Genomic DNA, 14,588 nt, shown 5'->3' with positions numbered 1-14,588 from the left:
TGGGACCTTCAGATTTGGGAAAGTGCACTTAAAACCGAGTGCACTCTCCGTAAGTGCACTTAACTTGCCCGCTTGACCAGGGGTATAAATAACCGCGGGGGGTCGAAGCTTAATCTGGAAGTCCCTCCCCCACTACGGCGTGCTTCGTAATCAGGTCGCGTTTTTTTTATTTTTGGCACGTAATTAAAAAGAAGAGTCCCCAGAATTTAAATTTAAGCCGTTCCGCGCTACGAACGACGAGGCGGCGTCGCGAACTCGCCTGGTGGTCGGGTCCGTCCGGGTCGTTGTCCTCCTGCCCCGGGTTGGCGGCCAGCGGACAGTTGTCCGGGTTGTTGGGCACGCCGTCGTTGTCGGCGTCGTCGTCGCAGGCGTCGCCCTGGCCGTCACCGTCGGCGTCTTCCTGGCCGGAGTTCGGGGTGCCCGGGCAGTTGTCCGGACGGCAGCGGGCGTGTCTGCAGGGTAGCGCCACCTGGGAGCGAACGCCGAAGTCCAACCGGACGGTATATGTAGCTCAATAGAGAGTTCTATGTTAGGCTTGCGTCCCCTAAACTAAAGCTCTCTAGTGTAACGCGATATGTATGTAGTAGCATGCGGGATCGCTTCGTGCCCGGCACGAAAGGTCGCGGGTTCGGTTTGCCGGATGCATTTCTATACGGGGGGACGCAAGTGGGGAAACTGTGCTCGCGTTTCGAGTTGGCTGCACGTTTTGTATGAGGAACCCCGCATAGCGAGAGAGTGGCATTGCTCACATGCAGCCTCCTCTTGCACGGATTGTGTGTGTCATTGTAGCTCTGCTGGGGCGGTATTCTGTGGTAGTCCACCTTGTGGACTGTCCATTTCGGCCACTGCTGATTGGCTGGGGCCGCTCGTCTCCTTTTCGCTCGTACACCTGCATCCAATCAGCAGCGGCCGAAAGGGACAGTCCACTAGGGGCACTCCTACAGATCGGGCCCTCGGTTAACCCCCTTTCTTCTCGTTATATATATATATATATATATATATATATATGTATAATGTGTGTGTGTGTGTTACGCCATAGCCAGCCGCATAGCTGCCACACGCGGGCAGAGGGCGCCTTCGTCCTCACCTCTGGCCAGCCGTCGAGGTCCCGGTCGGGCCCGCAGTGGCGTCCGTTGCCGGCCCACCCGACGCGGCAGCGGCAGCCGTAGTAGCCCCGCTCCTCGCCGCCGTGGTGCTGCCCACCGGGGCGGGGCGGCACGCAGTCCGCGTTCGCGTCGCACGGCGTCCCGTCGGGGCAGGTGCCCGGCCGCGGGTGGCAGCCGGCCGTCTGGTTGCCCAGGTAGCCCGGGAGGCACTCGCCGCACACCCTGCTCGCAATAGCGGGCAAAGTGACGACGAGTCAGAGTGAACGTATAGGGGCGACGAATCCGGACCAGTTGAAGAAAGGTTCCGGTTGCAAATTATTTATACTTCTACTTTCGTTTTCCTGTAGCGGTACTGCCACAGCCGCGCCTCTATGTTGTAGTTTCTGTAGTCCGTAATTGACGCGACTGTCACCGTACTCTTTCCTCTCGCGGTGTTCGACCTGTCGATACGGGCTTTGAAACACGTTACCTGCGTAGACCAGGACCACAGCGCACAAGCGACGCGGACATAAGAAGACTGACAATAACGGCGTGCTAACTTTCAAATAGATGATTTTTGTTTTCGAAAAGGACACGCTTAATATACACGTTCGATCATTTACTTTGTTTCGGTTTCCCAGTTGTTGTTTGCGTGTTTGAGCTATTCTATGAGCATATCCCTTGTCGAAGCAAAAATTCAGCGCATCTCGCTCTGTGCACCAGATGCCTACGTTGCATGCAGTACGGAGAGGCATGTGCTGCCCGTTCCGCGTTTGGGACGCTTGACAACCGGCCAGTGTCAGCGCACAGGATACTTTGGACAATTGTTCGCATTGCATGCGCGTTCGCTTAAGCCAGCCCGAGCGTTCGTTCGCTTCCCCCTGTCTACACACCTGCGAGAGAGGCCGACGTGATAGTGACATCGTTCCGCCTCAGCTTGTATTGGGCCCCGATTTCCGTTACGTTATTTATTTGCTCGCTTTCTACCTCTTCAAATTAATATTTTTTCCGTTTCTTCTCGCGCAGGGTAACAAACCGGACTTTCTTCTAGTCAACCTCTTTCCCTTTTCGTTGCTCCCCCCTCTCACTTGAATGTTAGCGGGCTGTTTTCGTCGCTCCTATGTAAACGTCTTATTAAGCGATATGGCCCCAGCGTCAGTATCAGACAAACAAGGGCGCGAACTCTCTACAGTGTAACAAATCTTGCTAGAATGTAAATGTAAATAGACTGTCAGTAAAGTAAACGGAAAGGTTATAGCAGTTCTAAATAATGCTAATAGGCATTTTTTGTAGGGAATCTATCTCGACTGCTGGCCGGTCGGTGCTTCCGTCCGCTTCAAATCCAAGCGCTCCCATGAGACGTCTTAACGAAGAGTTTCGCGTCCGGCGTTACATCAAAGAACGACGGTACACTGCCGTGGTGCGCGCGGCATTAAAAAAAAATTGGCAGTGGCTTAGCTCGGCTATGCCAGGATATACGTAGCGAAAGCTAAGGCATAGCATGATTAGCCTTGGTTAATCTTGATTGGAAGTCCAGGTTAGTCTGGTTGTCTAGCTATGTTGCAGCGTTTAGCCAGTCGTTCGGCGCGGTGTTCGTCTGTTTCCTGGGCGATTCGTTTCCTCTTCATCTCGTTCCGATTTCGATTCCAGGCCTCTTGCGCAGAATTGTCGCCGTCCATACTGCCGCCTCAACTGTGGCTGCGGCGCACGCGAGCTCTCCTTTTCAATCCTCCGACATGTTATCAGACATGCGACGCAGCTGGCGAAGCGAGCGGAGGCGAGCGCAACGACGAGGAACGCGGTGCGGCGTCATACCAAACGGCGGCGGCGGAGAGCCGCGACGCGGCGGAACACCTTTGGCTCAGGGCTACAGTGGCGCATGCGCAGTAGTGACTAGGGAGAGAGAGAGAACTATCCGCGGCGAGGGCGCGTGCTGTGACGTCATGTACCTCCTCGGAGCACTGCCCCGGCGAAATCGCAAGTTCGCGGCCAGTAAAGCTTTCGCTTTAAAAGAAACAGCCCACCTCGATCCCTGCGTGTTGATGCAGCGCGAGTTCGGCACGCATCCGCCGTTCCGTCCGTCGGCGCACTCGTCCACGTCGCGGCACTGCTGTCGCGAGGAGCGCGCGAAGACGAGCCCGACGCCCCGGTGCACCTCCTCGCCGCCCTCGAAACCGCGCGGGCAGGGACCGCACCGGAAGCCGGGCGACTCGTTCACGCACGCCACCTCCTGGAAGCACGGGTTGGCCGCGTCGCACTCGTCCACGTCCTCGCAGTGGGTGCCGTTGCCCTGTTCGGACGAGCATGAGGCACGTCGCTCGTGTCGGTAATCGATCACGTGGTGGAGCCCCGGCGCTCGGCGGGGCCTACAGTAAATCGTGGGATAGAGTTTTCAATTGGAATATTCGTATAACAAGGAGAAAAAAAGAAAAAAAAAACAGCGAGGCTCTGTATGTGGCCCCCTTAATGGCAAACTGCGCCTCCGCCGCGGGTCGGCCGGCATTGCACTGTCTTCAGGACCGGCCCACGTATGCGGAGTTTTGTGTCAATACACGGAGGACACGATCCTGGGAAACTGGCCAATAATAGCTTCGCTGTAAAGAAGAAAAATAGGCCATAACGTCTGAGAGAAAAAAAAAGACAACTTGCCGCCGTTCTTAGCTAATTCTCTTCGGTTCTTGCCGGTTACTATACGTGTATTAAACCTAGCTCTGGGATTTTTACCTTGCCTTGTTTACTACCAGGTCCCTATGAGTGTAAGGCTGATGCATGGTAGGACAACGGCTGGTTAATAAGATGTGTTTTGCGGCTAGTTTTACGGAGTCGGTCAGTCAAAGCCGCCGGTTGGTCACTTCGTCAGCAAGACGTCGGTCGATCGGTCCGCTCACCGAGTAAACGGGCGGTTCGTACGTCCTTCCGTCAGCGAGGCAGCCGGTCAGTCAGTAAATCAGTGAGCGTCGTTGCTCGGTCAGTCAATCAATCGATGAAAGAATCAATCAATCGTATAAAAGCGCCAGTTTGGGTTAGTTGGTTTAGGGACATTGTGAGAACAAACAGCGCAGCGACAGGACCTACAGAAGACGTCAACGCAGGCGCAACGCGGTCTGCAGCGCATCAGCGTCTGTTTAGTTTTGTCTTTCATTGGCGAACTTGCTGCGCTTTCTTTTTTCTCACCTTGGAATTATCAATCGACCAATCTCAATTCATAAGTTAGCGAATCAATCAGTCATCCAATCAATCAAATAGCGCATCTGGTAACCGCGTACATGAAATCCCTCCGGACACGCTCCGCAGTGGTAGCCCCCTCCGGGAGTGTTGCGGCAGTGTACCCCCGGGAAGCAGGGCTTCTCCTGGCCGCACCTGTCTACCGCTTGGCACCGGACGCCGTCGCCCGTGTAACCCGACGGGCACGGCCCGCACCGGTAGTCGCCGTGCGGCATGTCCATGCAGTGCACGCCCTCGAAGCAGGGCCTGCTCGCGCAAGTCGCGGGTGCCGCACCCACGTTGATGACCACGTCGTCCTGGTGCCGCTGGCAGAGGCGGCAGCGGGACAGCGTCTCGGTCAGCATCAGCAGGGCTCGCGTCTGCACCTCGATGGCCTTCTTGGACTCCTGCGGGGGGTTGGGACAGCACGGTCGTCGAGAAAAGAGAGGGGCACAGAGTACGATCCGTTTGTGGCTCAATCACACAAAACGATCGATTCGAGTAGCCCCTCTACGTAGAACGAATGATGCACAGAAGAACCCAGGGACACGCGCTGAATACCGATCGATAGCTTAGTAGGGAGTTTTTGCTTGTTAGTACACTTTTTGCCGTTTCCGGAATACCGGGTTGTATACAGAGAAGTGTACAGCAAGAACGTCTTCAGCGGCATCTTGCGAAGCAGAGGTTGCCTAAATGCGCTCCCTCTCCCCTGGTTAGAGGGAGCACATCGAGACACTCTGCATGGAGGAACTGTGGGCCACAGCAAGGGTGTTCACGAGAGTCGCGGCTGCAACGCATTCCATGCAGCTGGCCAGTGGGCTCACAACGCCAATACTTGGAGTGGCCTGTCGTGTTATAGTTTACCGCTGGTGCGATTTTGATAGCGACCATATTCGTGAACATGCAGTCCATTTTACGATTTATGGCGAGATCACTGACGTGACAGGAAACTTATTCAAATGGATTGCAGCGGCGCAAAGCGGCGCAAGATGTCGTTACCATCGTTGCTGTTGTACGCTACTGCCGTCCGCGACTGCGGTGATCCGCGAATGCGTAAACGTTAAGAAGTTTACGAACACGCTAAAACTGTCCATTTACACTGCGTACGATACGGTCCGGAGCCGTTACGCTCAGTTGCGCGATTAATTTAACCATATTTATTCAGTGGGTCATGCACATTTTATATAAAAGTGCTGTCGGTTTATTTTTATTGATCATGACAAATAATCTGCACATGTTGTAAGAGAGTCAGCTTAGCGACGATGGCATGTCCTGCGGTGCTCAGTTCTGATTAACAAAGTTCCCTACTTTGGTGGGAGTGATTTTCTTCGTATGCAGTATCGAAATCACAGAATTGAGCTTCGGGCAGGTAACATATCAGTAAAGATAAAGCGCGACGTACCGCAACAAGCTTGGCAATAATTACAATCTATAAAGATAGCGCTGTTCATTTCTTCGAGTACCTTCTATATACATGCGCACACAAAGCTCTTACACCAATATCAGGTCTCAAACATGTTCTTTTCGCCGCTGGAACATTTGTGATATAAATATCGTATAAATGTAGTTGCAGTAATGGTATACCAAATGACACATACACGATCCTTGACAGTGCGTAATGAAACACCAATAGGAATAATCAATCGGCGCTTACGCTCAGCATGTCGATGAGATCGATGAGGGCCCGGGCCGCCAGGCGGCCGATGTCTCCGCGCAAGTGTACGTCGCCGGACTCCTCGTCGCTGTGCACGACGCCCTCGGACGTCATCGCCATTCGGCCGCTGCTGCTGCTGCTGCTTCTGGTGTCATGCGCTGTCGCCGACGGCGTCGTCAGGGCCTCCCGTCTGCTACACGACGTGGATGCCCTGCGGAGCACGTTGTCCAGCGTGACGTCACGCACAGTGTCCACCTTGATCCTCTTGTCCCGATAGACCCTGAGACCGGTCGACTGGCGAGCCATCTCCTTCAGGGGAAGCGAGAGAGAGAGCTGCTCCTGTACCTCGCAGTCGAGGAAGACGTGGACGTCCGTGTTTGGCATGGCGTCCCGCTGTCCTTCGGACGTCGAGAACAGGAGGACGACCTCCCGAGGCACTCCGGCGACGTCCACCGCCGAGGACGTCGGCGGGGTCGACGAGCCGTTTACGATGCCTCTTCGGGCGACGTCGGTGGACCTTAACCGCAGTCTTCTCTGGGCGCCCTCGAGCGCCAGTCGTAGACCGTGTGTGGTGTCGCCCGTGAACTGTAGTTCCAGCAGCGCCTGCTCTTGGCTGAACCGGGGCCTCAGCGGGGCGTCGCGTAGCGTGACGGCGAGCCCCGACGGGGACGTCGAGGACAGCGTTTGCCACAGCGTCGACGAGAGGTCGAGGTCGTGCATGAGGTACGACCTGGCCTCGGGAAGACCGCCGCCTTCCCGGCTGTCACCGGTCGCCCCGCCGAAGACCGACGACAACACGAAGAAGGCCGTGAGGCCTACCGACCGTGAAGTTAGCCTCAGTGCGTCGCGTTCGGTCGTCATGACCGAAAGAGCAGTCCTTGGGGGGGAGGGGGGGGGCGCGTCCAAACTGACGTGTGCAGCTTCAAGGGAGGCACGTTACGGCGAAGGTCCAGCGGGCGCCGTCCTCCTAGCACCGACGGGAAGGCGACTCGCGTTCACTTATCAGCCTGACGTGCGGTAGCTGCAGCTGTCGAAGCACCAGGATTTCAGGGTTCAGGGTTCGTGAAGCGAGACGTACGTCCTTCGGCAGTTCAGCGGGAAGAAACGCGCAGCAGCGAGTCGCGTTTGTGTCGCTAGGTGCAGTGTCACGGGCACAGGTCTTCGCCGCGCGGTTGCCGCCACACTTGATCTCGAAGGGTTCGCGTGGCCTTCCGTCGGTTTCCCAGCGGCGATGTTGGCGCTGCCGAGTCGCCGGAACGACTGGAAAGTCAGCTCCGGGGTCGCATTTTGGTTTTCACGTTTTCCTGTTTTTTTTTTCATTCCCTCTTTTCCTCGCGGCAATGTTGGAGGCCGTCGTCTCGCGTATATGTGCGTGCGTATGGTGGTCGACGCGAACGGAGGGAAGATGGCGCGAAAGAGGGGCGTGCGCTCTTGAAGGAAGAGACCTTCTGCTCTGATTGGCCGTGATGACGCTGGCGTCGACTTCGGCGAGCGAGCGAATGTGGCGGCGGCGCACATCTGGAGTCGCTCCTGTTCCCGTTGAGCGAAGCCTCGGTGGGCCGCTGCTTCTTCACTGTGCGACGCGTCGTTCGGGGTTTGTGTGTCGCAAGTGGCTCCTCGTGGCGTTGCCGTTATAGTAGTGGCCTTGTCCTCGCCTCTTTTTCCGCGCCTTATCCGGGGGACGTCGTCTCTGCCTTACGCCAAGCGATATGCGGGTTAGCCGACGCCTGTTTATTCACATAGCTCGCGCTTCACAGCTTGTCGGATCAGGTTCTGCGCAGTTACCAGCAGGACTTGCCGCGCTAAGCTCGCCTTCGGCAGGAGTGGATGGACCTTTTTTTCTCTTTTTCTGATCCTTCGAGCATGCCGGAGCGCGCGCTGTAATGCACCGTATACGTCGCGTAGCTTGGCGCATTATGACCTTGACGGCTGTGATCGCGTGCTTGATGCAGCTTGTGCGAGTTTTTGCCATCAACGTGCAATAGTTGGCCCTGGAATGACCCCGAACGTATACACGCTCACCACGTTAGCTTGGAAATTCTCAGATGTGGTGGCTCGTTTCCGGAATGAGCATTGTTGCTCGCGCGCTGTTATTTGTTCAGTAACAGGACGCGTAGTCGGCTCAAATTTTTTAACTTCTTCCTAGCGGCGGCAAGGAAGCGTCTTCGTACTTTTGCGAACCACCTACAGAGTGCGCAAGTACGCTGATGTACAAAGGCAGTGTCCTGCATTGTCTTCGTACAATTCGCGTACTTTCGTAAACTTTCTGCGGCGTCACTTGCTGGACGGATCTCTTTCTTTCTTCCTTTCCCTTTTTTTCCCCTTCTCAAGCTCTGTCACATGGCGCGTGCGCGCGTGCGTTGCAAACCCTACTCCTTGTTGGTCTGAGGATCGCTAGGAATGTGTGTGGCTATGCTTTCTGAAAGTCGTCCTCGGGAGTACCGGCCTTGCAGGTCCGTGGCCGTTTTTCAGGTTTATCCACGCCGACAGGCAGCACAAATGCTGCGTGTGACTAAACGATAAGCGACAGTGAGGCAGCGTATAGACAGTTCGTTCGTGTTTAAGGGGGACAGGGGATTGGAAACGTGAGGAAACAGAGATGGGCCGCTGAGAGAGAACGGTGTCCACCGCCGCCCCTCAGCGTCACTTCGTCTTCATTAATCTGGGCCATCTTGACGTGCTCTTGGCGCCGGCTTAACACTCCCCACGAGAACCTAGGAAGGGAAGTTTCATCTTTCCGTTTAACATGCACGGTGCTCTCATCTTTCGTTCTGTCGCTCTCTCTCTCTCTGTCGATATCTATCTATCTATCTATCTATCTATCTATCTATCTATCTATCTATCTATCTATCTATCTATCTATCTATCTATCTATCTATCTATCTATCTATCTATCTATCTATCTATCTCTTTCTCTTTACACGTGGGAATTTGTTTCCTCGCGCGACAACCCAGGAACGAGCAGATGCGAGACTAAGCCGAGAAACAGAGGGAGCTTCTACCTAATTCCTTTCTTTTTCTTTTCTTTTTTCTCGGTTTTGTGCGCTTCCGTTCCCGACCGCGTCTCTTCTCTGGCGCTCCTGGCGCTTAGATTGATGACGTTTCCCCTTAGATTGATGGCGTTCCCCAGTTTGTATTATATAACCGTTGCGCCCGCTTCTGCGTCTCTCTCCCTCGAATAGAGTGTTGCTGTGAGGGTGATGACGCAAGCGATGATGAGCGTATATCGGGCGTTGTCGCCTCCGCCGCCGCCTTGGCATCTGCGCGGTCGGCACTTAAAAGAATGCGACCTCGAAGGTCCCTTGCACGAAGCACTAAAACGCCTTAAAAAAAATAAAAATAGAAATGAAGTAGTTACGCTAGCTATTTCGCTCGAGTTACGTAAGCATCCTCTGGTTAAGCTCTTTGTGACTGTTATTGAAATAGCCTTTGCTGCTTCGTTTCATAGAGCGGAATGGATGAAATTGGTTGCCTTAGTTGGGTCGCAGGCGCATACTCATTGCACTGCTAACCGCGATAACCGTAAGCGAGGTTGGGAAGACAGAGTAGACGACTATAACCGGGGACCGTATTCTCAAGCTCCCCTCCTCCACCCGTCGCGGAGCCTTGGACTTCTGGAGTGGGCGCTGGGCGGTGAGTGATAAGATTTAGCCATTGAGGAAGTCCGGAAAAGCGACGCGTTGGCTATACCCTACGCAGGAGATCGACCCGTAGGGAAATAGAAACATGAGAGGGATTTAAAGATTCATGGAGTTAAAGAGGTAGAGATAAATATAGTGAGAGAGAGAGAGAGGTGAGATTTAAAAGATACGGAGAAGTACAGTTTGCTGAACGCATACTCGCACGTGTACCACGTTGTCAAAGGACAATCGCGCAGGAACAGCGCCTTAAAGCGCCAATGTGTACGAGACAGTTTGAGTACCGAGCCACACTTAGTCGCGACACTGTCCAATCGACCCTTGCACGCGAAGACGTGCAAAGTTGCTCCCCAACTCGATCTTCCGTCTTGCAAGACATATTAAGGTGAAAACCTCACATCCCTGTTTCAAGGTCGCGTTGTGAGGTACAGAAAATATCACGCGACCCAAGGAAGGCTAGAAGCGAACCAAAGCATGTGCAGCTGTGTATAAGAGATGATTAATGATTAGCAAAGTTAATTAATGATTGATTAGTAATTGTATTAAGGCAGATTACGGTGGATGAAGGAGGATTAGCGTGCATAAGGGTGGATTTAGGAGGACCTTGGATTAGGGTGAATTACAGTAGGCTTTGCGAGGCCTTCGCCTTCGCGTCTACTAGGCGATAGCCAGGGACACTTGGGACTTTTTTTTGGTGTTCGGTGGTGATCCATTGCGAAGTTATGCACAAGTGTGCGAAGGTGGGCTTGTTGATTCAGCAATGTCATCAAAAAATGAATAGCGCAAGTCCTCACGCTTTTTTTTTGTGGATCCCGAGTACTTTTATCCACGGGAATGCTGATGTGTGTTTTCAACTGAGTGGTCGTTGTAAAGTTGATGCTAAGTCATTAACTGCTATACAACAGTAATTAAGCTAATGCAAGCTGCTGTGTAGGTTTTATCGCACAAATTCTTATGTGCATTCTGTACCGAGTGACTGCTGCGAAGATGATGCTAAAATTAATTATAATTGTTTACCTTGCGCTATGTTTCTGATGGCTCACGAGGGGCACATTAAGACGTAAGCAGAAATTCCTTAACTATTTTCGTAAGGAACGGGACAACGGAAAAACCAGATCCCCCGTATTTTCCGCATATCCGTGGTAATGTAGCTAAAGCGCTATTTATTTATTTGTGCAGTGTCGTGGTTGAGTATTCTGTTCCGTATGACTCATTATCATCATTATCCCGTTTCTTTTTAATGTCCACTGCAGGACGAAGGCCTGTCCCTGCGATCTCCTATTACCCCTGTCTTGCGCTAGCTGATTCCAATTTACGTCTGCAAATTTCCTAATTTCCTCAGCCGACCCAATTTTCTGCCGTCCTCGACTGCGCTTCCCTTCCTTAGGCGCCCATTCTCTAACTCTAACGGTCCACTGGTTATCTACCCTACGCATTATCCGTATGATTCGTCTGGCCGCTTTATAGGAAATTGGGTTCCTTTGTTCTATGCTTTAGTTTGTTGTGATTGTGTTGCCCGCCGGTTCGAGCCCGTGATATCAATCCCGCGTTCGTTCCGTAATTAAATTTTCAGTTATGCAAAACGCGCGTATATGCTTGCGAAAGGCGCGGGGCGGAAACCGCGACTCGAAAACAACCGGCTCTAGTTTCCTGTTTACGAAACGGAATTGTCTTTCGGCTGCGTTATTGCGACGAACAGCGGGGTTATAGGCTTGGACGGCCGAGACGTTCTGAGAAAAGTCACGTCTCATAATTTCGTGGCTCCGGTCACGTTGGGTTCTCGAGGGCACGCAAACAAAATAACGCTGCCTCCGCGAAAAGGTAGAAGAGAAGAAAGAAGGTGGTCGCAGCGACTCGATTCTCATCTTACCTCCAACCTTGATCGCACAATTAATTGGTATATAACTGTTTACAGGTAACATCGTGCGCATATCGACGTTGAATAGCTCTGCGCACTTCCCCTCTCACCCCCCCCCCCTCTACGCACACTCACGCACACACTCACACACACGTGTGTGCGTGCGTAGGTTAGCATATCAAATAATGAGACTTACTGATCACGGACGCACCTACGTAAGCGGTGGTACGATGTGCCAGAGCCGCTAGAGGACGGCTTCAGGCTCCCGCTTCTGAGCGTTTTTCGATGACGTAGGGAAGGGCGTTTCCCTGGAGTTGTCGGCTGATGCCAGTAGCCAATCGGGGGCTATTGTTCCCGCGCGAGTGTTTTCGACTGCGCATCACGGGGCGAGCGAGGGCGTCCCCTCAAAAACGGCTCACCGCCGATCGAGCACCTCTTGTGTCCGCCAGTTCTCCGGTGGCAACGCGTCGCATCCGCGGGACACGCAAGTGCCGTTGCTTGCGTGCCTTCCTGGGGAAGCTGCGTCCGCTCCTCGCCCAGGAAAGAGGAACCAGCGCGTCTCCTCCAATTTCGGCATGTGCACAGCACGCGCTCGCCCGTGGCGGGCTCGGCGTCGAAATCCGAAACGTCGCGTGGGGCGCACATATGCGACCGCGTCATCGTCCCGACATCGTTCTCTCCCGCCAAGCGCATAATCAGGCTGATTTGTTTTTTTTTCCCGACTTGGTTCTCTACGCGTTTGAACACTGCGCATGTTTTTTTTCCGTACTTGAACGTACCCCCCTGCCCCTCACCCTCTCCCGCTCCTTCTCGATTTTTGCACGCCGGCGTTAGCGTGCTCGAGCTACGAGACCGTGCGCCGGGGTTGCACCGCGATAGCGCGGCCGCTAGGCGTCACGTGGTTTCGACCTCCCCCGCGAGCTCGCGACGCGGTGACAGCGGACGCGTGGGCCCGCTCGGGTCGCGTGCAAGACGGCTGCGGTGGCGGACCGGCGCGCCCCCTTCCGGCAACCGCGTGCGACGTCGTCGTGCCGAGCTCCGGCTTTGGCCTGGTCGCCGACGTTAAGCGCCGTGCCACAGGACTCGACGCCGCCACATTGCCAGTTGCTCGAAAAAGCGTGTGCACATTTGTCGGTGCGCCAATGGCGCGTGCTTTCTCTCATTCGGCTGTAACGGTCGCGCGCGTAAATTCAAGAACTTTCTCGATTTCATCCCGGTGGGTTCCGACCACAGTCCAGCGTGGAAGTCACAAACTCTCGAGCTTTTACTATAAATGTGCATATCGTTTTTTCCCCGCGAAGTTCGTTTGTGATTGACCTTTTGGTACGCGCTCGTGGTTATAATAGTTGAGGTCTCGTCGTGTCTCGCCCATTCTGGCCGCGGCTGCTTTCCTGCGAGACTTTCTTTTCGGTGGACACCGATTTGTGACGTGCGACCTCGTTTCATCTGGCGTGTGGTGCCTAGCCGTGGTGATGTTCCGCGTGGTGGTTGGACTCGGAAGCGACCGCTTGGGGACGAACGGTGGCGTCGTCTCGTGGGAACGGCGGATTAATCCCGGACGCGGCATTATCGGTGCACGTCTGTCTCTAAGCGTTCACTACGCTCGCGCTCCTATGGCTGGGAACTACGAACCCTCGAAGTGCCCCTGGCGGCTTTGCGCCGACCATACTGAAGAAATCGCGATGCTCTTTGCTTGCTTCCTCCCTTAAGTCCGGCTGTGGAAGAAGTTCTTGCTTTCTGGGAACGAGGTGGTCTTCTTTTTTCCCTGCTTCCATGTCCGTCGGAAAGGATGTGTAAGTAAACTTCCCAGTGTTTGAAGCAATAATCTTTGACCGCGAGCACTTCGGCTTCGTGTGCGACCTCTAGCGGTGACTGGTTGTGCAGCATTGGTCTTGATGCGCGGCGACAGTGTCGGGGACGTTTCGGATGGGCCAGCAAATGACCCGTAAGGAACGTGCTCTTTGAAGAGGAATGTTTAGCGCGGGGCCCCGACTCCTATTTCTGTATTTTGAGTACGTTTTGAAACGTGGGAGCGTTTTTTATTAGACAACCGCTTAAATCGATTTGAATGAACTTTTGTTGCATAAGTTATTCCCTACCGAGTGCGAGAAGCACAAGTGTGACTCAGGGCCTTGAAGTGTGTGCGAAAACTGCCGAAAATTAAGTAAAAGAAAAAAGAAAAAGAAAACGAACTGAGGCACAAAGTTTAGAAATGCACAACTCTGCGACGAAGCAAAAATTTTACTTCTGAAAACTTCGCCTTTTAGAGTATCAAAAGCGGACAAATATGATGTATCACTCGTGAATTTATGGGATTGTCAGTGTTTACGAGAGTTTCGCAATGATCCTACTCGCAAGTTGGTGGCAGTTTGCGAGCGGTGTATAACTAATCAATTTTGTCTGCTTTTACTGTCTTAATAGGTGCCGTCTACAGAATTGCGATATCTTTAATTGCTCACTTACAGAGTTAACATGGTTCAGTTTTCTTACACTTTTTTGATATTCCACAGTTCTTACCTTAAAAATCACGGTTAAAAAATCTGCTAGCCTCCTGCAGTCGGTAGATTTTAACAAATGCCACAAACCTAATCAGCATCGGTGAAGTGCATGACTGGCGAGCAAATCGATTTCTACGTTTCAGTGTATATATAGACAGGACCTCCTAAGGTAGCGCTTACTCTTAATTGAGGTTTCTTCTGTTAAGGACATTGCCACGTGTGTTCATAGCTGGGCAAGTGTTCCTAAGTGTTGATGTAGCTGTGAACGAAGCCGATGGCGAGGCACTTTGATGCATGCTCCATTGCCTGTGCAATTTTTTTTTCCACAGCCAGTTTAACGTTCTGCAAGGGCTCGCGTAATGTACCTGCAAATTCTATCGTCGTATCATTTCGCTCATTTTGACTCGCCAAAGGCGCTTGATTTCATTGCAAAGCTTTCTTTTTTCTTGGCGCTTTGCGTACGGAGATCACGGTCAAGGCATAAGTACAGAAACGACACCCTGCTTGAGCATACCTTGTGCCTGTCGCACCGCACAGAAGATGTTTTCGGGGTCGGATGACCGTTATGCCCGTATATGCAGTCTGCTAAGTATCAGACGAACCCCAGCTCTGGTTCGGTGTACTTCAAAAGAGCCCATCTTTGGTCGCGTT

General features: G+C 53.2%; 2 protein-coding genes across 4 annotated transcripts in view; one reads left to right on the top strand and one right to left on the bottom strand.

Moving 5' to 3' along the window:
- Positions 1-14,588, top strand: part of LOC142564730 (uncharacterized) — a 187,778-nt gene that overhangs the window by 97,633 nt on the left and 75,557 nt on the right. The gene's annotated exons all lie outside the window — the stretch shown is intronic.
- Tsp (Thrombospondin) overlaps positions 1-14,588 on the bottom strand; it is a 46,390-nt gene that overhangs the window by 11,400 nt on the left and 20,402 nt on the right. The window contains exons 1-5 of one of the 2 annotated variants that reach the window (XM_075675868.1): positions 5,944-7,527; positions 4,352-4,696; positions 3,110-3,375; positions 1,088-1,328; positions 260-469 (exon numbers count right to left, since the gene is read on the bottom strand). In XM_075675868.1, coding sequence (XP_075531983.1) covers positions 260-469; positions 1,088-1,328; positions 3,110-3,375; positions 4,352-4,696; positions 5,944-6,804 — 1,923 coding nt within the window. In that variant the 5' untranslated portion in view covers positions 6,805-7,527. Of the gene's footprint in view, positions 1-259; positions 470-1,087; positions 1,329-3,109; positions 3,376-4,351; positions 4,697-5,943; positions 7,528-14,588 lie in introns of those variants that run through there. The other variant, XM_075675869.1, reaches the window with a different exon arrangement.

The sequence above is a fragment of the Dermacentor variabilis genome, chromosome 11 (genome assembly GCF_050947875.1).
Source record: "Dermacentor variabilis isolate Ectoservices chromosome 11, ASM5094787v1, whole genome shotgun sequence".
Lineage (NCBI taxonomy): Eukaryota > Metazoa > Arthropoda > Arachnida > Ixodida > Ixodidae > Dermacentor > Dermacentor variabilis.
Note: the sequence above shows the minus strand (reverse complement) of the source record. Positions and strands in the feature narration are given on the sequence as shown.